Consider the following 25,180-nt stretch of genomic DNA (forward strand, 5'->3'; position numbering starts at 1 on the left):
ATTATCACATGGCAGCGCTCCATTTCGTCGTAATTTTAGCACACACATGATGTTCACTACAGTGTAAAAATGTAATTTTTTAAAATAAAGATTTCTTCGGTAAAAAAACTGTTAAAAGTGTAAAATGTGGATTTATTTAAAAGTTTATAGTTTAAATTAATTAATTTGAAGTGAAAAATGTGAGTAAAGTGTGTTTAATGCGGTAAAATAGCTTGTTGAAATGCTCGAATTTTAGGAATTTTTGAACTTTAAGGTCGAATATCTCGTAAACTAAGCGTTTGCGGTACCTATAACCCTATATATTTTTTAATCAGGAGGACTTCCTCTTTCCAACGGTACCATCAAATCGCGGCGCCAAAGAAATCGGAATTGTGCCATAGTATATAATTTAAAATTTCAATTTTAGAGACTTGTGACTGTATCACAGTATGTATAAACTATTAATATGGAGAACTTCCCCTTTCCGCCCATATCCATTTTAACACTGCAACGAAGGACTATATTTTAAAATTCTTCCGAAAGTAACAATAAATTTATAAGTTGTACAAACTTTAATTGCATACAGAAAAAAGCAACCTTGATACTTTCGAATATTTATGCAAATTTCGATGACCAATGATAATGACAGCTGATACCAATCTTATGAAAAAAATACGAGATAAGATTGAAAATTTTGCCATTTGAATTGTTGGTGTCAGGAATAAAATTTATCTCTGGTTGGTGTTGTGATCACGGTAGAGGAAGTTGCGATAGACGTTGTGGTTGCCGTAGATTCTACAAACTTTTTTGTTTTTAATAAAGAAGAACGCACTTTCTGCAATATAATTTCCAAGCGTGAATGTTTGCAGAAGCAAATATAAATACAAACCAATGGGCAATTCAAACTCCAGGAGTGACTCCGGAAGCGATGGGCCGAATGGAGGGTCAGGTGGTGCTAAGGAAAAACCACCCAAATCCACGCAAACTATTCCTATAGGTGATGGAAATTCAATTGTTAATAATAATGCTATGTTAAAGGCAGAGCGATCCATGAGTAGATCTGCATCAGGTGCGGATGTTACGGAAAAGTACTTAACTCAGCTCGTGCCAATAGAAAAGTTATCTGAAATTCTTAAAGAAAAGTCTGCCAAGCACGGGGTCAATGGCATTGTTTCAGACGTGTTTGTGGTAAGTAATATTTTTTTTTCCTTATCACACTATTTTGAGACATAAGACATTGTGTCACTTTTTACAGTCACAAGTTTTTCCTCAATATGCTGATTTAGGCAAAAGATTATTTCGCCTAATGCATTTAGCATCGAAAGCTAGAACTGCTTATTTAGGTACAGTGGCATTCCGTCAGCAATGCGAACGTTTTCTTGGTATAATGGATGATGAAAAAATATTAGAGTGTTATATAAAAATGTACGCGGAGGAAGACAATCCAGACTTCATTACAAAGGAGGGTGTTACACGCTTACTTTTCATTTGCTACACAATAGCTATGCAACATTCGGGCAACGCAGTTCTCTGTCCAGCAGTATGTAACTCTTAAGCTTTCACCTTCAAATTTCAATAATATTTTTTATTTTAGATTAACCGTACATTTGGTTCGGTGACTAAATCAATATTTTTTAGCCACGACAGCCTTAGTGTCGGTTTTGTTTGTCGATGGTTTGAACAGAACCTTATTCGTTTAGTATTGTTGGTGCACAAATACTGTTTACACACATTATCAACTTCATATAGAGGTCTCGAACAACAAACTCAATCATGCGGAATAGAACTTCAAACACCAGTTTTAGAACAACGAAATCCATTCCCGGATGCAGGTAGTAAGGATGCTGGTGTCTCGACCTTTGAATCTTTAATGCCGTTATCTCAGGCATGGTTATTGGCTGGAGGACTACCTCCCCTTTTTTCTAAGCCACAAACGATACAATCACCAAATTCCAATAAATCATCTGCAGCTCAAATCTTTAAGGAGAAACTTTCTATGATGCCCTCGCATTGGACTTTACTGTATGACTCAAATGAACATGGTTTAGGCGCTAATCGCTTTTTGCATCACGTGCTTGGTTATCGCGGCCCAACGCTTGTGTTGATACATACCAAGGACGATCAGACGTATTGCATCGCTGCGCCAAATGAATGGAAAGAAACTCATTTATATACAGGAGGCGAAGGCAGTTGTATAATTCAACTTTTTCCAAAGTGAGCAGTTATTTTATTTACTTCAAAAGTCTATATAAATTGTAAACATGCTTTAATTTAAGATTTGTGATATTGGAAAAAAAGCCCAACATTTTATACTTAAATACCAGCATACGTGGCTATCCAAAGGGGCTTCGTGCTGGTTCAGATCCACGTAAACCTGTTATCGCTGTGGACGAACACTTCGAAAATGTGGATTGCAAAGGATTAGCTGCTGTGCTAACTGCTATTGAGGTCAGTATAAATTAGATTAGTCTGAAAATTGAGGAAATCAATGAGACCTTTTGTCTATCCAGTTATCTCAAAGAGGTTTAGTAAAGTAGTAGAAACTTACATAACTCAATTGTAAAAAATTTTATTCTTTATAATCATCGTCATTATATATTTTTTGGTTAACGGAATCGTCCTTACACAAAATGTGTATCAACTTTATTAATAATGTTCCCTTGGATCCAAGTTTCCAAATAGGAATCACATAGCTTCGCTAGCCCCCAGCAGAATATTGGACGTTATCAATATGCTGATGCTCTGTGAGTCTTAGTGATTTAGGAGAGGAGACAATAGACCTAAGGTCGCGGTGGAATTCTCATGTATTAATTTAATCTATTAATAACGTAAAAATTACTTAGTAGTGGTAATGTAACTATTTTTTATTTTTTTTTGAAATGTAGTCCTTACATGTCTGTATCACAACTTTATTAATATTTCTACAAACCATAAAATAGGTTTCCTCTTTGTTATTTCAAAATCCTACATCGCTTTGAAATATGTTAAAACCATCTAAATTCATCAAATAATTTTTGAATTTGGCTAACTGAAAAGTTGTTATATGTCGCTAATAGTCTGATGCTTCTGTGAATTCAAAAATATACAATCTTACAATGAAATATTTTCATTCATATAATTAGTTTAAATAATCCACAAATAATGGAAATTTAAGTAAAATATTTCAGTTATATCGATAAAACATAATTCTTTTATTTTACTTAATTTATACATGTCAATGTAATATAATAAATACAGGCAAAAGTGGAACGGAATTTCAGAGTAACGGGATAATACATATAGGAGTAGCTACAAGAGTTATTTGGGTTAATATGCTTACATATGTACAATGCATACAAAGTTATAGTAGGAATGACACACCTGCTGTGCATACATATATATTGGTATGTTTAAAATATACATACGAATGCAGGTTTTTTAGCAAATTTTATTTGTATATAAGTAGAAAGGTTGGCAATGAGCGTACACGCACTCTTATTATCAGACGGCATATCTCATTCTCTCTTTTAATGGATTTCTTAACAGGTATGGGGCTGTGGTGACAAGGCATCACGTGATGTGCAATTGGATATTAAGAAATGGCAAATCAAGGAAGCTGAACGGCAACGGACTGTAAAATTAACTGCAGCTGATTGGATGGATCATCCTGATCGCTACCTATTAGAGCTAGGCGGTCGCACAAATTACAACAATTGATTAATATACACCTTTTGTTGATGAATGCCTAATTTTTCGTGCCTTTAACCCCTGGCGTTAGTAATAGTTATTAACAACATTTATACGAGTTTACGAGTACATAACCAATCAGTTTTGTTTCGCATATTTATTATGTTTGGGTAATTGAAGACCTTAAAGCAGAAAAGACATGTCTCGACGTATTGTTCGGTCAGTCAATGATTCCAGTGTTCTAATTTTAAGTGTTTAACGTTATTTCGATCTGTATTTTGTGTTTAGTTTGTCGTTAAAAATGTTTTAGTATGGGTATTTATGTATGTATATACTCGGTGGACAGTCATTTTGACTGTACAATAATTTTAAAAATTTTTTTCAATTTCTAATAGACGACAAACATATGTATACTACCGTATATATATTTATATATATTGGAAAGGATTAGCTGCTGTGCTATATACATATATTCGATTGGTACGTCCGAAAGGTCTTTTGTAAAATAATGTCGTTGCATTATTAGTCCAAATATGTACTTAATATTCCGATATTTTAATAATTTTTGAACTTAAACGTCCATTTTATTGTTAATTGTAATAATAATAATAATAAAACGATAAAAAATATTAAAGAGTAAATAATATTAATGGTTTCATACTATGACTACGAAAATTAATTTATATCCGAATAATATGTGACACCAATGCTGAATCGGCCAGAATTTTTTTGCAAGCACAAAAAACATCACTTTATCCCTTTGACTATTCTGAATATTCTATTGCATTGCGTTGATTTAGCTTGACTCTTTATGTTGAACTTGGTATTTCTAATGCGGCTAGTTTTCATTTATGATTTACATACAAATACACGGAATTAAGGGAACTGTTGTATAATATTTTATAATTTTATTTCGTAACTAAGCGCTTTACTATTTTGCTATAAGACCATATTATTATTTATAACCCGTGTAAGTGTGCTGCATATATTTCACACTTTTTGCTAATTAACTACACTGAATTTACAAACTTTTTCTCTACATTTTCAACTTTTGAATTAGAATGTGAAAATGTAAATATAAATAATATACGATATACAGTGAATCAAAACAATTTTGGCACACTTTGATTTTCTAAAGAATGATAGTTAAAAAGCAACAAAAAATAATCTCATTCAATTATTTTTGTACATAGTGTAACTGGTAGAAACAAAACAAAATGCAAGCGAAAATATACCGTTACATTCACCCCCCCCATCAAAAAAATATTGGCACCCATCATGTTTTTTGCATATTCCTCTTTAAGTCAACTTAAAAGTTTCCTTTGATCCCGTTTTTGGTGACTTCTGTTAGATATTGCATATTAATGAATAATTAGAGCAATTGACTTTTAGTAATATGTTTAGCCTTGACATAGATTGAGCAAAATGGGTCACGGAAAACAGATAACCGTTGATGTGCGGAAACTCATTTTCAATCTGTACTTGGAAAAAAAAATCATTGCGCGAAATAGGAAAAATTGTCCATAGATCATTTTCCAGTGTAAGGAATGTAATAAACTATTACATAAACAGCGAAAAAATAGAAAGCAATTACAGATCTGGGAGGCCAAACACTTTCTGATCGGGAGGAACGATCCATTGTTGGCGCAGTGGCAAAAGACCCAAAAATTTCGGCTGTAAAATTGAGTGAAAAAATGCAGAAACAACTGGGGATAACTGGGCGGTTATCATGGTCGTGTACCTCGACGAAAGCCTCACATTTCAAAAGCTAACAAAAAAAAAGAAGTTTATTTCGCTAAAGCTCACCTACACCAACCTGAAACTTTTTGGAAAAACCTGATTTTTAGCGATGAATCCAAATTCAATTTATTTAGAACGGATGGGTCTCAAAATATATGGCGAAAGCCCAACATGGAGCTCCAAGAAAATAACATCTTAAAAACAATCAAGCATGGCGGCGGAAACGTAATGGTGTGGGGGTGTATATCGGCAAGTGGACTTGGGAATCTTGTTTTTATAGACGAAAAAATGGATAAGCTTGTTTATTTAAGCCTTTTGAAGAACAATTTGCTTTCGAGCGTAACTAAATTGGGCTTAAATGGACAGAAATGGCAGTTCCAGCAAGACAATGATCCCAAACAAACTTCGCGTTTGGTTAAAGAGTGGTTAGTTTATAACTGCAAGCAGCTGAAAACACCTCCACACTCCCCTGATCTCAATCCCATTGAGCATATTTGGCATTTGCTTGAAAAAAAATTCGCAAGCACCAAATAACTTCGAAAGAATCCCTTAAAAATGCTCTGAAGGAAGAATGGGCCAATATTCCCAGTCGGGAGATTTCCCATTTGGTCGCAAGTATGCAAAGGCGTTTGCAAGCGATTATTAAAGCCAAGGGAGGTGCAACAAAATATTAAACATTTTCAATTTTTTTTTCTTCATCTTTTGTATTACCATTTTTATATTTTGTGCCAACACTTTTTTGATATGCATATGACTCTTTTTCATTATTTCCTACTTGTATGAATTCTGTATTATTAATTTTTGTATATATGTATTAAAAAAACATTATTTAAAGAAATATGTTTGTTTTTTGTTTGGTATGTTCAGTTAATTAAAAGTTATATTGAAGCAAAGTGGAAAAACTGAGGTGTGCCAAAACTTTTTTGATTCACTGTATATTGTGTACCAACTTTTCATTTTATCCCTCTTGACGGATTCACAAATTTCGAGTCATACTAATATAGAATTTTTTGATTTTGGTTTTAAAAAAAGCTTAATGATCGAAAAAGTAAAAAAAAATCCGCTTTTTAAGCAGTTTAAGAATTTAATCCTCCAGTCTTTTTGTAATAAAACTTTAATTTCGCTACGATTTTCATATAAAAAGGCCACATTATTACGCTACTGATAACTGTTGTTATTATTAGAATGCATTTAAAAAGTATGAATTCATAATTTACTGTTTGAACAACTTTAAAACGGATTGCAATCGGCAAGCGGGCGATTAAATGCAAATTGTAAACAAATAAAAAAAAATCGAGCTTACAAACTAAAAATAATTGAAATAAGACGTCATATTGCCAATATTAACAAATCATAATTGATTACTTTACATCATGACTACAGTGTTTTCAATGTATATATTAAGCATATCTAACTCTAACAATATACAGAAGAAGTAATAATAAGTAATACAAATTATGCAAGAAATTAAAATTTGTGGAGGATCGTCGCCGTGAAATTTATGTGATGTGCTCGTTGTTTGTAGGTCTTTGTCGTGATCGTCTCATGGCTACGTGGTTCGGTGAAATTTCAATGCAACCATGCTGCTCAACATTATAAGCAACATTTGCACTACCAACAATGTTATCCCCCCCTAAGTCACTCATTTGCCGAATATCACGAATATTAGCATCGTTCGGTATTAAGTTGTTGTCATCGTGGTGGTCGTTGCTGTCATTGTCGTTGTTATCTTCAGAGTGCGACGTACTTAGCCAATCAGAGGAACTGCAACTGCCACTCTCGCCTGTCGACAGTTTAAGACTACTAGAAAAGTTCACCGAAGCCGATACAGACATTGACGTCGATTCGACTGCCGATGAATTGATATTCTGACTGCGGTTATTACATTCGAAATTACGATGTCATCTGCCAGCCCCAATTAAAGAGACAAAATCATCATCTGCCTCGGGAATGCTGTCGGAATGCCCACCTATATTTCGTGCCTGCAAGAAACTATTGCCACTGGGTACAGGAGCCCCATATAATTGCTGTGGTGAGTATTCTCGTGAGTGCACTTCCCGTTTCTGTATATTTATACCGAAATTGGAATGCGTTCCAGCGGTTGTTATGTTGGTGGCTGTCGGCGCTTTAGTTGATGCGCTGTGCGGTGCACGGTTGCCTGCTAAGTGGATGTGAGATGTAGAATCAGTTGTTAGTGCGACCTCGCCAACAGGCAATAAAAGATTATCAGTAGCTCCGTAGCGATTGGCTTTAACCAATGGTTTACTAGCGAAATTCGTATAATATTTGTTTCTATTACCTTTTTGTATAACAGCGCCACCTCCGCCAACTATCATTACATCGCCGATCATAGAGCTTGTTGTGGGCATGTCACTAACTATACCGTCAGTGGTGCTATCACCATCTTCTCGCTTACTCATCAAATATTCCGTTTCACTACTGGAACGGCGGGGTCCACGAGAGAGAGGCTGGTATGTGTTTCGACCTTGAAAATGTCGACTAATCGAACTACTTACTACTCCCAGATGCTCCGTCACATCTTGCTGCATATCCGATATGTCCATCATTGAGAGGAACGCACGGCACCAATTATGATTTGGATTATTCCAGTATTGAGGCGAATTGATATGAAACGGATAGTGCGGGAAACTGTAAATATGGGCCACTGCGGCGATGAACATTTCAATACAAATCAGAAAATTCTAAAATAAAAAATAAAGTTTTGATTATTCTCACATAGCGAATTGAAAAGGAGGTAACGGAAAGTCACTTATATTAAATTGTGTAAACTGTTAGAATATTTGTGTTATATTAAAGAATGTAGCATGCTAGTGCCCCTCTTTAGCATTTTCATTGGTTTATGAAATATAACATTTTAAATTTATTCTTTAATTAGAAAAGAAACACTAATCGAATAAATATGAATGTAGTACATGATAAATATAGGGAGGAAAACACAAGACCGAATAGTAAATAGAGGCAAGTGCGAATGATATCTGAGGAGAATTTGTTCAAATTACTTGAACAATAATATACAAAATGCAGCAAACAAAAGAAAAATATGTGATAAGAATACAATACAGAAAAACAACCCCTATGGTGATTATTAAATCTTCAATCAAATAGGCTAAGAATTTTGTATAAAAGGAGCTGCTCAACAAAAATAAAATCAGATTTGATATACAATCTCAGCTGAAAACATTCTTTTTATTTAAATATTTTACTTCCAGTGGTAAGGGGTAAAAGAAAATAACAAAGGAAATATTTCAAGTAAAAGGCCTTTCACTTATATATCAGTATATGGTGACCAGATAACACTACGTACTTAAGTATCGTTAGAACTAGGGAACGACACAGGATAATCAAGGTGCATGGAGTGTGGAAGTGTCCCCTGGACTTGTGAGAGTCCCAGACTTTAACCCTTTCAGTGGAAAAAAAAATCTAAAACTTTATTTTTAAGGTAATATAATGCTCCTAAGTTCGAAAAAAATATTTATTTTTACCTGTGATATCGCAATTTACAGTTAGGGCATGTCGATTATATTCGACATTGACACTGGAAGACACCAAAATTTGTTATATGAAAAATGCAATTCTCTCTCAAATTATATGGCATATTTATTGAAAATTAATTGATTTTATAATTGTACTTATTGGTTTTTGTGGTATTCCAAGAAACAATTGGCTTCTCGTTTTACACAGAGATAAACGTTACATTTTTTACATATTATAAAGGAACTTTTACCACAATTGTTGGCTTTGCAACGTCCTGCGCTTTTAACATTTAAAAATTCCGGTAAATGCCTTATTTGATCCAAACGAACTTCTGGCGGTGGTTGTGTTTGGACATTTCTTTTATGCTTAGGCGGATTAGGCGACATAGAATCATTGTCGCTTTCTGTGTTACTTTCAGAACGCAAAGCTATTTGGCTGCTGCCCCTTGACTTTGTCTTCGACGGTCTTCCTCGTTTACGTGCTATGTCCCCTTGTGTATTTTCCTGTTCTGCAGAAAGCAATTTTGTTGCTACAGCGATCCTAAAACTCATGGAGTCGCGTCTATATTCCAACCATGCCGCTGCCAAAGACAATTCCACAAGTGCATTATCACGCGAAGTGTCCACTTGACAGAACGAATGTCAATGCGGTAATATTGAATCATTTGATCCAGTAAATCCACTGCGCCCATGCTCTCGTTATACATACGTACAACTTGTGGTCTGTCAATGCATATAAATTCATTAGAATCTTTTTCCCACCGTTTAGCCTTATCTTTAACTCCAATTCCAACAAAATTCGACCCCAGGTTGATGATTTTATTGTCATACCAACGAGTGATAAGTACAACACCATTTGCGTCAATGCATTCAGCAGAAAACACTCGCCCTCTTGATTTCATTTCTTTCTCACTAGGAAGTTTGGGATTAGCGAATCTATTAACACGAATGGTTCCGGCGGCATTAATTTTGCGCTGCTTCAATATTTCGAAAAGCTGGTAAGAAGGAAAGTAGTTGTCGAAAAATAGATTGTGACCAATGGCCATACTTGGAATCCGTTGACATAGATGAAGAACAACAGCAGAATCGAAACCAACATCCTTCACTATTTTTTTTATCTAATGGAGTTGTCAATCCTTGATAAATAAGAAATCATACGGCTCCAAAGACGATTTCTCACTGTGTTTATTATTGATTGAACTTTAAAAAGTCGATCTCTATTCTGCCCTTTTTTGTCCATAACATCAACCAAATGTAAATTATTTCTAATAGAAAAAAAAACGTTTTCTGGTCATGTTCTCTCTGAAAAATGATACGCAGTTCCAATGAAGAAATCATCAGTAAGGTATTTTTTTAAAATATGAATATGGTGTACCAATTTCAATATCTGCAGCATCTTATGTGCGTTCAAACTGAATTGCTGTCGAAGAATGTTCTATTCGATTTTTTCTCCAAGAAATAGCTTTCTTTGCTGTGAAGGTCAATGGAGTTTGTATGCTTGACCTTGGCTGCTCATTATCAACTGATATACCCATTCCAGATATTTCGGCCTCAGTGATAAGCGGCAATTCCATATCTAACACTTCATCTAAGGCTTCACCGCAATCTGGAATAATTTCCCGTTCTATCACTTCAAAAGTATTTCCATCCACCTTTTCGACATCATATTCCACCATATCTTCACACTGGCACTCATTTCCATCTTCAATATCAGAACAATTTGCAAGAATTTCAAATATCTCATCATCATTTAAAGCTTTATATGCCATATTTTCTGAAAATTTATTATAAATCACCAAACTTTTATATACATTTTTTTTCTAATCGGAAAAAAACTTACTTTGCGGGTCAATGTCAATTATATTCGACAACAATATATTGGGAATTATAGGTATACGCTAATTACTTTTTCTTTGTTTTTTTGATAAGAACGATTATTTAAACACTATTGATTAACATATAATTTTGTCAAACACTTCTGATAAATTGTAAATACCTAAATTTATGTTGAAATATAGCCGATCGAACAATCTTGTTGATAACCCAGCAAAAAGATCAAATTAACTAAGTAACTAAAATTTAGAAAACTGAATGTAGCTTATGTTCATTAAAATGCTCTCTGCCTGACTAACTAATTTAACAACAAGAACTTATGAGCACGTTTACAGTTACTTTTTTGACATGAAAAAGCGCGCTTATCCAATGTCGAATATATTCGACAAATCCACTGAAAGGGTTAAAGGTCTGCAAGAATATTCTATTTACGTGTTTCACAAAGGTGAACTTTTTCACAATTAAGTTTATATGTATATTCAAAGAAATTGTTCAGATCGAACCATTATAGCATATAGCATAAACTGACCGATCAAAATCAAGTCCTTGTATGGGAAATTTTATATTTGTGAGAGAATTATAGCAACCGAATTTAACGCTTTTCTTCTTTGATATTCACAGATGAAGAAAAGTATTTGCCACTGAACATGCTATGCATGAATTAGGCTCAAACTATAAAAAAATATTCTAAATGTCAGTTTTTACTTTATATTTCAATAAACTATATTCCAAACAGTCATTCTTGACAATAGACTGTTCGCAGTAAATGGGGCACATTATAAATAAGCCTAAGCCGTACAAACTCAGCCGTATACTTGGGATCATTATCATGTTGCAAATAAAAATAATTTCCCAAGCAAAGGCTGTCAGCGCTGGCTTTCAAATTTGTTTTTAAAATGGCCAAGTAGTTTTCTTTTTTCATAGTCTCATATATTACACACGCCTGCAGCTGCCATACACCCCCATACCATAACCCCACCACCACCGTGCTTCGTTGTGGTTTGCAAGTTCTGAAGTTCCGGTTCTGTATTTTTTCCGCCATGTTAAAATACGACCATCTGAGCGGTAGATATTAAATTTACTTTCATCGGAGAATAACACTTTTTCCCAAAAGGAAATATTTTTGGATTGGTGCTCTTTTGCAAAATCCAAGCGCTTTTTCTTATTTATCTACTTATGCAAGGTTTTTTGCGACAAACCCTGGCATTGAACCCAGCTTCATTCAGCACACCTCGAACTGTGTGAGGGTGTACGGTTATGTCCAAATCTTCAGTTATTGTTGCTGCAATTTTTGAAGATGCAGTTTTGGGATTTTTTTCACACTTCTTTTATAGATTTTCCACTAGTTAATAAGTTCACGATTATTTTTCTCTCCTCCTCTGTGGTTTCTTTACCCTTACGACCCATTTTTACTTGATTGTGCAAAATACAAACTAACGGTAAATTATTTGACACATTCTCACAAACGATACAAGCTATGATATTGCCAGATACAAATTTTTATGTAAACGCAGCAGCTTCTTTAAGTCGACCATAAGCTTCGTATACAGGAAGTGGCGAATACTTTTGTCCAAGCAATTTTGAACTTTCTGGAGTTTTTAGCTTAAATATTAAGATTTACTATCTTTCATTCGAGTTTTTTGTCAAGAATGAATGTATTAAATATAGTTTATTGAAATATAACGTAAAAACTAACATTTAGAATAATTTTTTTATAGTTTGAGCCTAATTCATGTACATACATATAGCATGTTAAGTGGCGAATACTTTTGCCCATCTGTGTATATGTTTAAAATTATCATTTCAATAGTCTAGTAACCGTTTTTTATTAAAAAGTTCTAGTTTAATTTAAATTTCGCAATAACTTTGGCAGGTTTTTGTAAAAAATAATACGTGAATTATATATGTGAGAAGGCTAATTTTAATTTTGCAACGCAGTATATGACATTCGTATAATTTGCATACCTGCAGCATTGACGCCAAATTCGTATTATCTCCAAGTGTGATTATTTTCTGTAAAAGTTGATAGTAGCCTAATAAAAATAATATTACACCTTGGCTGCAAAGAAAAAAGTGTACTAAGTAAATGAAATAGAGTAATAAAATAACTTACAAAAACGAGAAGAAAACGACTGCTTTGATACAAAGGAACTTGGGTATCGGTTTCATTGGTTTCAAATCCTCCTGCAAAAATTATATATATGGAATAATCATTGTCATGCAAATATTTCGATCTATTATATTTATATATTGTTACTAACTTTATTTGCTCTATAAAATAGTACTAAGCAATACATAGCCACAAACTGTGAAATGTTGTTAATCACTACGATGTAGGGGAATGCCACATTTCCAGCAAATGTGCCTTCTCCATAGACACCACATATCTCGCAAATACTAGAAAAATGTAAATTAATACTTTATATTTTTCCTCAAATTAACTGGTTATATTGTTGTTATATATTATCAAAGTTCATATCTATTCACTCATATGTATAAGAAAGCAAGAAATTAAGCAAAACAAATCATTTCTTAATTAACTAATACTTACACAGAAATAAAGGCGGTAATAGGCCGAACAACGGTATATTGAAGAATTCCATGTTTGCAATTGTGTATAAACTCGCGACCCATTACCCAAGGTCGCATACAACAAAGTGGGAAGAAATGATACACCTGAGGTTTATACTGCATCGTTGCTTCTAGATCCATACCCAAATTGAGATAGTGTAATAGGTAGACCATAAAGTTGTAAATCACATAAGCTTCGTAACATTCACGAAGAGAGTCTACATAGACGGAATGCTTTGGAAAAAACAGACCTATCCACTGCAAAATAGTGAAACAAATAATAAATTATAACAAATATATTTATAAATGTAAGCTTACCGCATTTAGGGCATATATTGGAACCATCCATAAAATTCTAATAATGTGCTTCTGCAAAATCGGTTTTGTAAAGTGTATGACATGTTGAATAATATGCCAAATAGAAATTGGTACCGCTGATAATACAAATAGACCACCAATAAGTATAAGCTGGTCATTGCGCTTGAAGCCATCCTTTACAGAATTTACAATAAGCAGGGGAACCACGATAATTAAAAATATGCAATACGTGACGATTAGAAGTGGTCGTATCCAGATACGCCATTCCTCACAAAAACGTCTCAGATTTATGGGACACATTTAATTAAGAACTTATTAATTTCTACAGTAGATACAATTTTAAAAATGTTTAGGTATTAATTTTTACAGTTAAAAAGTCCCAGAGTAAAATTTCCTATCTGAATCGTAATCGAGTTGGCATCTGCCGATTGGGCATTATGGCCCAATTTAAACATTTGTATTTTCAGACGGAGAATTCTTTATATCACTTATATTTGAGAACATATTCACTTCACTAAGGTATTAATACTTAAAACTTTTTTCTAATAAATTGTATGCACACGATTTTAATAAATTTTAGTATTCATAAATAGACTTAGGATCTATGAAAACAATCTCAACATAAGTATGTACATATGCAAATTATATGCACGGACAACAAAAAAAATGTTAAAATTTTACAATTTCTTGTGTCAATGTTGATCTAGAAAAAAACACCTCTGATTTGTTGACTAACCCCGCCGTTACACGTTCAAGAATTTCCTTTAAGTTGCAATACACACACTTTTATACTGCCACATTCTATCTTTTCCAAATTTCCATTCATGTCAAGTTAACAGCACAGCCCTATTCTTGTGCCCTCACAAAAATCTCCACCCTCACTATTGGCAGGTTTTTGTTATTTGCGAGGTTTTCCGTATGCTGAGATAATTTCAAAAGTACAAATGCTCACAATTACCTCACAAATTTGTGATGTGTGCAAGCAAACATCACAATACAAAATCGGTTCTTTGTTTTGATAATTTCAATATTTTTAGAGAATTTTGCAATTATTTTATTGAAATAGAATGGAGGAACTTTTCTTCCAAAGGTGTTATCTATTATAAATGAAAGTATTCTATTACAATAAATATTTAACTTACGGTGTTTGTACATTTTACTTCCTTCTCAGTATTAATAAAAAGTCATATACATATGTATGTTGACATAATTTGGACATACTATTTTATTTGTATTTATGTACATATGTATGTATTTAAAACATGTGCGAATAAAGAGATATTTATGTTTAAATAATATACTGTGTGCTTCAGCTGCTCCTAAGTTGTTCTTTCTCGTTTTAAAATCCGAAAAAAATGAACCAAATTTAATAGATTTGTAAAACTACTCACCTTTATTGGTTGTCCATTTCTTTATTTTGTTTTTGTAAAACAGTTGGTTCAGAGCAAAGTGCTTTTCACCTCCTGTGGTGAGTTTTTTTCTTGTGAAGTGTGAGTAAGAATAACCTCACAAAATAAACCTCACCAATGAGTTGTAGGGTTTTCTCAGTATAGGGCTGTAAGGCAGTCGATCATACTGTTTTGTAAACAAATGAGATCCAATTGTCGGGAATATGAAAATTTCATTATATTCATGTATTGATATACAAGTATATTAATCCAATATATTATTAATTCGTGCAAAATTTGGTTCTGGTGCAGATGCTATTCTAAAATTTACCCTGCAAATGTAATAAATTTGGTACATATATAATACTTTCATCGTTTTTAGGATTTTAAAATATGAAAGAACAAATATCCATAAACAAAAATATCTTTTTATTCGTACATGTATTAAATACATACATACATACATAAATAGAAATAAAATATTATGTCCAAACTATGTCAACATAAATATGTATGTATGTACATATGTATATGTCTATTTATTCATACTTAGAAGAATGTAAAATGTACAAACACCGTAAGTTAAATATTTATTGTAATAGACAAATACTTATATTTATAACAGATAACGCCTTTGGAAGAAAAGTTTCTCTATTCTATTTCAATAAAATAACTGCAAAATTCTCTAAAAATATTTAAATTATTAAAACAAACACAATTAATTTAGTATTGTGAGGTTTTCTTTCACACTTCACAAATTTGTGAGGTAATTGAAATCACGTTAGCGTACGGAAAACCTCACAAGTATCAAAAACCTCACAATAGTAAGGATGGTGATTTTTGTGACGAAACTAGAATAGGCTGTTAGATTCATGTTATCCCAAGTTAAATATTTTTCTTAAATAAATAACAAACCACAGAACTAAAATTTGTTATGAACAATTATGTAATTTTTAAACAAATTATTTACATATTTTATGTTTTACCAATTGAATAAATAGCAAATCAAAATAACATTTTTTATATAAAAAAAAATTGTATTTTGTAGAACATTCCCTCCTCCTAATAACCTCACCTATTCGTTTAGACATGGATTCAAACAACGTTGAAGATCATTTTTATTAATTTCTTCATTCCACATAGCTTCAATAGTTTTTTCCATTTCTTTTAGACTTTTTGGACGCTTTTTCTTATCCTTTTGCCCATATAATGCCAGCGGTTCTCAACTGGATTGAGATCTGTTTCCTGGCCCCGTGAGGGACTTAATTTCATAAAAAAAATCTTATTGTTTTGTAACCTGTAAGTGTATGTAATGAATTATTGAAAAATGTATCTCAATATTTTTATGCTTTAGTTAAGGTTTTGGATCTATGGCAAGGTGCTCAATCATCCTGAAAATAAACTTTTTGGGTGTGTTCGGAGAGCTGTTCAATAGTTGGCTAAACGCCAAATTCCAATATATTTTTCGGCATTCATAGATCTTTTTAGAATAATAAGCTGCCCAACACCAAACTTGGTTAGAGCCCATCATACCATTAAATAGGGCGAATGCTTTACATTGGACGAAACGTAGTTTTCCAAAAAAAAAAAAAAACGCTCTCCTTTCCTATGACGCACTGTAGCATTTCCGTCGGGTCCAAACAAATTAAATTTTGATTCATCGAAAGAAATAAAATTTCTCCAATGTGATGTAGTCCAAGTTTTGTGTGATTTTACCCACTCTAGTCGCTGTTTTTTCATTCGTGTAATGAGAAGTGGCTTTTTGGCTGGACGTCGCGCTCGTAATCCAAGATTATTCTGAACATTTTGCACAGAATAATGAATTAAAATTCGTATAATTTTTAATTATATTGCGCACGCTCCAATCACTTATGCCAACCATTTTACGACTTAACTTTACTTGTTTTCACAACTTACTCAAAAGAAAATACCGCAAATACTGAAATAAAAACGTGCGGAGGCTAACGATTTCAGAAATAACGGAAACCTAATGTAGTCACATAACAAAAAAGCCAAATAGTGAATTTTGAGCAAATAGTGACAACGTGGGTTTTTTCTCGACGAGTGTATATCTTATTTTGAAGTCATTCCTCATTTGGACAATAATCTCGAAATCATAATTTCATATACATACATATATATGTATGTAGCTTTAAATTTTTTTTTATATTATACGCAAGAAAGCATTTACAGTTCATCTTAAAATACGCATAGTTTATCTTTAGTTTTTCGTGAAACTTGTTCTTTAGAAAGAATAGTTTCCTCCTTTTGTAAAGCTTTCAGTTCCTGTGCTTTAATTTGCAATTGTTGTTGAGTCCGTTTGTATAGGTCTGAGCCAACAGAGTTACGATCCATCGATTGATGTAACTTTGCAATTTCTCGCTCTTTTCGTCGTATGTCGTCCGAAATGCGCACACTTGCTACATTTAACGATTTGGTGGTTTCGTTACTTAGTGTTACATTTTTCACTGCTTTCCTTATTTCAGATCCTCCACCCAATATATTATCATTAATAAAGGAAAATACATCTGTTCGCTGTAATTCTCGTTCATATGATTTCGCATTCATCTTTTCCTGTTTTTTCTTTTGACGTTGCAGTTTTTTCTCTATACTGAAAAAGTCTTTATCTCCGTTAGCTGCTTCGCGTAACTCCATACAATGATCAAGTGAGCAGCCTTGAGGTAATATTTGTGCTGTAACAGGTATGACAATACCACTTCCGTCTGAGCCTAATCCAGAACCGTGAACATATCCCATTTTCGCCATTATTTTAGATGCGATGCCCTATTTAATACATACATATAGATAAGAATGTTATAAGGAGTTTTATTTCCTACCCGCGTGTGTTTTTCCCACTCGCCAAGTTGTTGTGTTGGTTTATATTCAAACAATCTTTGTTCTATTAAATTTTCTTGCCTTATGTTTTTGATATCTCCTGAATCTTCTAATTCTCTCAATTCGGTAGAAGATTCGCTAGAGCTTCCGCTGGATAAATCATCATCTGTTCATTTAAAAATGTTACATTAATTTTTAATCCATACAATCTGTGTCTTAAAAGTATTACAAACCGTGAAATATTGGTAGCAAATCTTCAAAGGGAAAATCCCTTTCTCGTTTATCATCATCTTTATCAAGACGTACACGGCATGATTGATCTATAAAATTAGCGCAAAGTACACGACCTTTATGCCAAAGGCGATTTGGCAATTTTGCAAGCACAACGCAATTGCGAGCAAGTCGTGTAAAATCTGGTTCAGTATATTCACCTAATTTTTCGACATCTATAAGCTCGCCATGGGAATAGTGACACTGTGCATCGTCAAATCGGCAGTCTCCTTCCAGGTAGAATGAACAAGGCAACATTTCACGATGAGTGGGATTAGTAAACAAGACTCGTAAGCGAGCTTTTAATTGACCATTACTATCCATATTTGCCGTATCTTCAATTCCACAGACTATGGCATTATGGTAACTAATTGCACCCCAGGTATGCTCATGAGGTGCAGTACACTTCTGACCAACCATATCTTCTAGTTTTACCTTTCAATAAAATGTAATCATTATTTAAGCAGTGAAGAGGAATAAATAACTCCTACTCTAAGCTTAGTTAACTGTTCACCAATATTTTCTTCGGTAACTTCTTGGGCATCGCTTTGAACGTTATCTAATTGTACCATTTCACTCTTAAAACGCTCTAGTTCTTCGTCGAAGTTACATCCATCATCGTTATTAGAGGATTGCTCTGCATTTGTCTGCTTTGTTAATGCAATAAGTTCTAAAATATCTGCCTTTAGACCATTGAGTGCAAGACGTTCTTCCTGATTTTCAGTAACTGCTAAGGACTCTTCAACAATCTGAAGCTAAACAATTTGTGCAGTCAATTTCAAAGCTTTTGATAAGAAATAAATTAATTACCTGTGATTCATATTCGCTAGTATTTATATCCATTTTTGACGAAATATTTAATTGAAAACCATGTTTTTGTATTTGGTGGAGTAAACAAATAAATATTGACAAAAGTATTGCCAAGTTTTTGCAAGAAATTATAAGTTATATGCTGAACACATAGATAGCGACAGACTTCAAGCGACATCCGTCAGATATTAAAATACACACGTTCTTAAGGACACAGTTATATAGACAGCTGCACGACTACTATAAACTGGATATATTTCAATGCGTACAGTGTAATTACACAAATTGATCTGAATTCCGCAGAATGGTGCGGTGATAACAAGAACAACGGCACAATTCCGATTTCTTTGGCGCCGCTGAAATGCCTTTTTCCCAAAAATTCCTCTATCCATTCATATGGATATGTTCTTTATTTAATTTAATAAACAAATATGTATGTAATATTATATACGAATATTATGTAATAATATTATATAATAATATTTAACCATTTTGTAATGAAAACTCAAACTTTGTTTGAATATTAGTGCAAGATAACCAAAAAATATAACCACTTTATAACGAAACTCAATATATTTTTTTTATTTTAACGCAGAAAGGAGTACTATGCGAAAGTACTTTAGTCACCCCGGGTATTCGCTCGACCAGGGTTATTTTTTAAAAGCGCGGCCGAAGGCCGCCAACGCAGAAAGGAGTACTATGCGAAAGTACTTTAGTCACCCCGGGTATTCGCTCGACCAGGGTTATTTTTAAAAGCGCGGATGAAGGCCGCCAACGCAGAAAGGAGTACTACGCGAAAGTACTTTAGTCACCCCGGGAATTCGCTCGACCAGGGTTATTTTTTAAAAGCGTGGCCAAAGGCCGCCAACGCAGAAAGGAGTACTACGCGAAAGTACTTCAGTCACCCGGGCTATTCGCTCGACCAGGGTTATTTTTTTAAAGCGCGGCCGAAGGCCTGAGCCAAGCAAGTCACCCGGTATTCGCTCGAATTTTTTAAGCGCGGCCGAAGACAACGTACTACTACGCGAAAGTACTTCAGTCACCCCGGGTATTCGCTCGACCAGGGTTATTTTTTAAAGCGCGGCCGAAGGCCTGTTAACGCAGAAAGGAGTACTACGCGAAAGTACTTCAGTCACCCCGGATATTCGCTCGACCAGGGTTATTTTTTTAAAGCGCGGCCGAAGGCCGCCAACGCAGAAAGGAGTACTACGCGAAAGTACTAGAGTCACCCCGGGTATTCGCTCGACCAGGGTTTTTTTTTTAAAGCGCGGCCGAAGGCCGCCAACGCAGAGTTGGAGTACTACGCGAAAGTACTTCAGTCACACCGGATATTCGCTCGACCAGTGTTATTTTTTTAAAGCGCGGCCGAAGGCTGCCAACGCAGAAGGTGTACTACGCGAAAGTATTTCAGTCAGCCCGGGTATTCGCTCGACCAGGATTATTTTTTTAAAGCGCGGCCGAAGGCCGCCAACGCAGAAAGGAATACTACGCGAAAGTACTTCAGTCAACCCTGGTATTCGCTCGACCAGGGTTATTTTTTTAAAGCGCGGCCGAAGGCCGCCAACGCAGAAAGGAGTACTACGCGAATGTACTTCAGTCACCCCGGGTATTCGCTCGACCAGGGTTATTTTTTTAAAGCGCGGCCGAAGGCCGCCAACGCAGAAAGGAGTACTACGCGAAACTACTTCAGTCACCCCGATATGATATAAATTTTACAATATTATTATAGATTTTTACTTATTTATTTTTATTAAACATTAATCGCATATTATACATATACATATATATGTATAGTATATATGTATATATACATATGTATATAAACAAAGAAAAATCGTTAAGAATCCTACAAATTTGGTGTTTGAGATGTGGCAACGCTCGTTTTCCTCATAATTGTAAACAATCTAGCCTTTGCAACGATGAGTGTTCTAAGTGATTTTTAAATTAATAAATATAGGTAAAATATTACAAAATAAAAGTGAAATGTGAACTTATTTCAATCTTTAAAGTGTATATTTAGATATAACAAGAGAAAAATGTGAAAAAATTTAGAGAAACATTGAGAAATAACATGTTTTCTTAGTGCAAATTTTTGAATTTTTAAACGTGAATATTTCAAAAAATATTAGTTATTTTTACATTATTTTCGGATATTCCTCCTCTGGAGAAGCTACCCTATCCGCACATACCCCATTTATATGGAAATTCGTTTTTTTTACCCCGCCGCCAAAGTAATCGGAATCGTGCCAGAACAACAACTAAGTTAAAAGAAAAATGTGTCCAAAATATGTTAAATATATATTTATATTTAAGCATAAGATATTTAAAAAATCAGCTTTCCGATCACGGATTTATAATATTCGAATAAAAAAAAAAAAAAACAATTATACAGCCGTGCTCCCAGTTTCACATTTCAATTTCACAATGTGATTTTAAAAATTTCCTGTGAAAGTGAATTCGTGTGCTCCCAATTTCACAAATTTTGTTATCGATATTTTCCCATTGTTTCCTCATTCTAAACAGCTGACAAGCATCTGAGAGGATTTTATTGAAAATTTATAAATATTGTAAAATGCCATTTATTTTTTCAATTGCTTCTTTTGAAGCCAAAAGAAGGCGTAAAATTATGGAAATTCGGAGTTTTCAGTTTTATTAATTATTATTAATGTTTTATTGTAGTATTGATTTGTATACTACAGCAAAAATAAATATACAATGTTCACATCGTTGTTTGTGCCACATTTTTTACAATAGATATGGTTATATTTATATATGACATAAACCATGTTGAGTTAAAGTTTAAAACCTCAAACGTTATTATTTATCAGCCTTTTTAGAACTTCTAACTTTTCTGCTTAAATTTTTTGAATTATGCGGTGGTGCTCAAGCTGTTGGCGGTTATGCTCCTCTTGATGTGTTATAAGTTTCTGTAGACTGGTTGCAATGGTTTTCATGGCTACCTCCTCAACAATTGGTGTTTCGGTTTGTATTGGCTCTTCAGTGCGTTGTGATACATTTTCTGCTTCTGTGTGCTCTTCCGGTACTCCAAAAGTAAGGGCACCATCCAACCCATTCACCATTTCGAACAGACCAAATATTTTTGCAACTTCCTCCTCAATTGGTAAAATAAAGGTCTGATCATATGGACCTCCCCCGGTGGCTTTGCCTTCCTTCTTATTGTGCGTCAGTTTTTTGCGAATATGCATTTTCCAATCGAGCAATACGAGAGCTATGTCCTTGATAGGTGGGCCAGCAGCATTTAGTTTGCAGACTAATGCATGCCATTTGTCAGCAGCTATTGTCCGGTCACCTTTAATGAAGCCTCTGGCTAAATCCTGGTTCAATTTCATGAATTCCACGAAAACGTTATCTTGCATTTGAGTTTTATGTTTGCCCCTGTAATGAAGATTATTTAATACTCATAAAATATGACATCAATTAACAAATTTAATAATTACTTACATGTTGCTGGTTTCATTTTCCCCAAATAATTCCGATGACATGAAACAGCTGACGAGCTTAAGCATTGTTGCCACAGCTGTGATTTTAAAATCGCGTTGTTTTTAATTATGAATGCTTTGATATTGTATGAAAACTATTCATTGTTCTTTAAATAAGTTAACTCAATAATTTTTATTTTGGATATAATATGTTGGACATGCCAAGGATTGCAGAAGTCAAATCGTATGGTTTTTTTTCATATTAATATCAAAGCAAAGAGATTATCCTCAAAGCAAATATCATAAAGCAAACAATATTCAGTGTATAAAATACTACAGAAAATCCATTTTATTCTTGCAAAATGCTCCCACATTTGTTACAAATACGATGAAAAATATTCCGGTTTGTAAGAAACATCGACGGACTAACATGGTTATTAACTAATGTTAATTATTTAAAATTTCAAAAAAACCGGCAATACTAATAAAAGAAATAACATTAGACTTAACTACTTAAATAAATTAAAGAATACACCTTTACATAAAGTTTTATATAATTTATAACGAACACGAAATGAATCGTTGGGAATTTGTTCCGCAAAGCAAGTCAACCCTGCCTCACAATCGGTTATCGTTGTAGCAATTCACTAACAGCTGTTGTTGAATATTTCCTTTCGGATTGAGCGATGCATGATTTTTTTGAGTATATCAGCAAATAATGTAAAAAACTCGTATATACCAATAAATAAGTAATTTAAAAAGGTCATGAGTAGCACCTACAAATATTAAAGGATATATAAAAAAAATTTCTTATAGAAAATAATTTCTCATTTTAACACATTTTGCCATTTACTTTTCATTTCACGGCCAACAAAGAACTCGGATTCGATTCACAAAAAACAATGTGAATGTGAAAGTGGGAGCATCAAATATGTGATTTCAAACCGAATTCACAAGGAAATTTGTGAATGTGAAATTGGGAGCACGGCTGATAATATTTGAGGTCTCTTCCCTTATTGACCCTAAAGGCAAAGTTTTTCAACAATGTAATGTGATAATTTTTGAAATTGGGAATAATATTTACAAGTCATTTAATAAAATATCATCAAATTATCTATAAAAGAACTAGAATCCAAAACATCTTTGTAATTGGATTTCTGTCGAAAATGGAATATTAACGGGGCATCTTGACAGGCAAATATTTATTGTATACTAACTGTATAGCTCTACGTATTGCTAGTGGAGACTTCATATTGCATATGGAATACAATATATGACATATTAATTTGTATGAACTGTCACTTCAGCAGTGTGACAGCTCAGATTTCTTTAAAAACGTCCGTATCCAGCATAGATAAAATGATTAGAATCTCTTTTCTTGCTCTCACGCTTGTCAGCTGGCAGCGAACCCTGATCTGTTTTCTGAGCTGGGAACAAAACACAATCAGAGTGCCGTCAACCAGCAGTTATTGAAAAAGGCGGGATGCCAGAAGAGCAGCGTTAAAACGAACTGCCAAAATTAGTGCGTTGCTGACATTCTGTAGAATTAGATGTCGGTGGTTTATACAATTATTTATATATGTATATGGGTGATATAGGCTTACTGGGGAAAAGAGAACCCAAAAATAATATGGTTAACGCCGCGCTATTTGAATACCTCAGTGGTAATGTGGAAACTGCAAAATACCCAAAAGTTGTTTATAAAATGCCCAATCTAATATTTTTCAGCATTGGCATCATTGGCAAATGTTATAATAAATGTGAATTTTGACAGCTCTCTCTCGAACCAAAGAGACTTGTATCAAATTATCTATGGTATGCAGCTCTCAAGAAATGTAAAAACTTCATATAAAAAAACGCTTAAGAAAGGGTCAAGAAAATTTCCTGCAGTACATTTTCATGTGCTGGTTTGCAGCTCTAAAGAAATTGATTACAAATTTTTAATAAATTTTTTCAATAAAATGCGAATATGGCAAACCTGGTTTTGCGAAGAAACATGAAATTAACAATTGTTTCGTGAAGGAAATCAAAGTAATCGTTAAATTCATCCTAATTAGTTAAAATTATTATTATGAAGTATAGTTCATTTTGAAATTATATATAGAACCTACAAATCAGAGATAAAGAGATGTTTAACTCCTCTCTCACTGGAAGTGAGAGAGCAATTGCTAAACGTCAAAACCTACTGAACTTTGACAGCTAATCGAGTTCAGTAGGTTTTGACGTTTAACAATTGGAAACGAGCGATTGCCAGATTGAAATCTTAGCAAAAAAATATGTAAACGGAGGGATTTGTTGCATCGTTCAAGACTTATACCACTTATAAAATATGTAAAACAAAGAAAATTAAATAAATTTGTGAAATTTAAAGGTATTTCATGAAACGTTTTGTAATTTGAAGCATCATAGTATTATTTTCAATGGAAAATGATTAAAACATTTAATGGTTGAGAGCTAACAAGCTTAAATCCTTTTATTGGGCATTGAAAATTCAAAAGTCAGTTGTTCTTATATACTTTAAAAAAATGTAAATAGTTTCTCCATATAATAAATAACTACTATATCGTAATTTTTATTTGTACTAAATGTTGGGTGTTTTAATTTAAATACCCAAAAATTGTTACGTAAGTTCGTTATTTCATAATTTGAAATTTTATAATTAATTTCTTATATGTATATTATTAATTTCTTTTATATATTATAGAGAAAAGGAAAAAGCTTAAGAAGGAGAAAAAGGTAAGCATTGTGAATTGAATGTTGTGTGTATAATTAAAAATTTTAATATTACAGAAATCGTTTAGACCATTTGGAAAATTCAAATCTATTTACCATCACA

General features: G+C 33.5%; 4 protein-coding genes across 7 annotated transcripts; 1 reads left to right on the forward strand and 3 right to left on the reverse strand.

Moving 5' to 3' along the window:
- The first annotated feature begins 650 nt into the window (after positions 1-650).
- On the forward strand, positions 651-4,080 carry LOC120769670. Its single transcript, XM_040096789.1, has 5 exons — positions 651-1,167; positions 1,235-1,519; positions 1,574-2,193; positions 2,256-2,427; positions 3,505-4,080. Exons 1-5 carry the CDS (start codon positions 871-873, stop codon positions 3,673-3,675), a joined length of 1,545 nt encoding a protein of 514 aa, XP_039952723.1. The 5' UTR covers positions 651-870; the 3' UTR covers positions 3,676-4,080.
- Positions 4,081-6,719: 2,639 nt separating this feature from the next.
- LOC120769668 (transmembrane protein 184C) lies at positions 6,720-14,252 on the reverse strand. 4 transcript variants are annotated; one of them, XM_040096786.1, is made up of 7 exons: positions 13,602-14,251; positions 13,264-13,541; positions 12,974-13,109; positions 12,826-12,896; positions 12,678-12,771; positions 7,685-8,087; positions 6,720-7,633 (listed from the first exon to the last, which is right to left on the reverse strand). In XM_040096786.1, the coding sequence occupies exons 1-7, from the start codon at positions 13,899-13,901 to the stop codon at positions 7,287-7,289; spliced, it is 1,629 nt and encodes a 542-aa protein (XP_039952720.1). In that variant the 5' UTR covers positions 13,902-14,251; the 3' UTR covers positions 6,720-7,286. The 4 variants fall into 4 exon arrangements, with proteins under 4 accessions (XP_039952720.1, XP_039952722.1, XP_039952721.1 ...); XM_040096788.1 differs by having other exon boundaries at positions 6,720-7,543; positions 13,602-14,250; XM_040096787.1 differs by having other exon boundaries at positions 6,720-7,546; positions 13,602-14,250.
- A 2,857-nt stretch (positions 14,253-17,109) lies between these two features.
- Positions 17,110-19,010, reverse strand: LOC120769194 (zinc finger CCCH-type with G patch domain-containing protein). The gene is made up of 5 exons (XM_040096089.1): positions 18,905-19,010; positions 18,586-18,849; positions 18,058-18,529; positions 17,827-17,990; positions 17,110-17,773 (listed from the first exon to the last, which is right to left on the reverse strand). Exons 1-5 carry the CDS (start codon positions 18,935-18,937, stop codon positions 17,189-17,191), a joined length of 1,518 nt encoding a protein of 505 aa, XP_039952023.1. The 5' UTR covers positions 18,938-19,010; the 3' UTR covers positions 17,110-17,188.
- Positions 19,011-21,623: 2,613 nt separating this feature from the next.
- LOC120768649 lies at positions 21,624-22,427 on the reverse strand. The gene is made up of 2 exons (XM_040095420.1): positions 22,367-22,427; positions 21,624-22,300 (listed from the first exon to the last, which is right to left on the reverse strand). The coding sequence occupies exons 1-2, from the start codon at positions 22,405-22,407 to the stop codon at positions 21,760-21,762; spliced, it is 582 nt and encodes a 193-aa protein (XP_039951354.1). The 5' UTR covers positions 22,408-22,427; the 3' UTR covers positions 21,624-21,759.
- Positions 22,428-25,180: the final 2,753 nt, after the last annotated feature.

The sequence above is a fragment of the Bactrocera tryoni genome, chromosome 2, assembly GCF_016617805.1.
Source record: "Bactrocera tryoni isolate S06 chromosome 2, CSIRO_BtryS06_freeze2, whole genome shotgun sequence".
In the NCBI taxonomy this organism is placed as follows: domain Eukaryota; kingdom Metazoa; phylum Arthropoda; class Insecta; order Diptera; family Tephritidae; genus Bactrocera; species Bactrocera tryoni.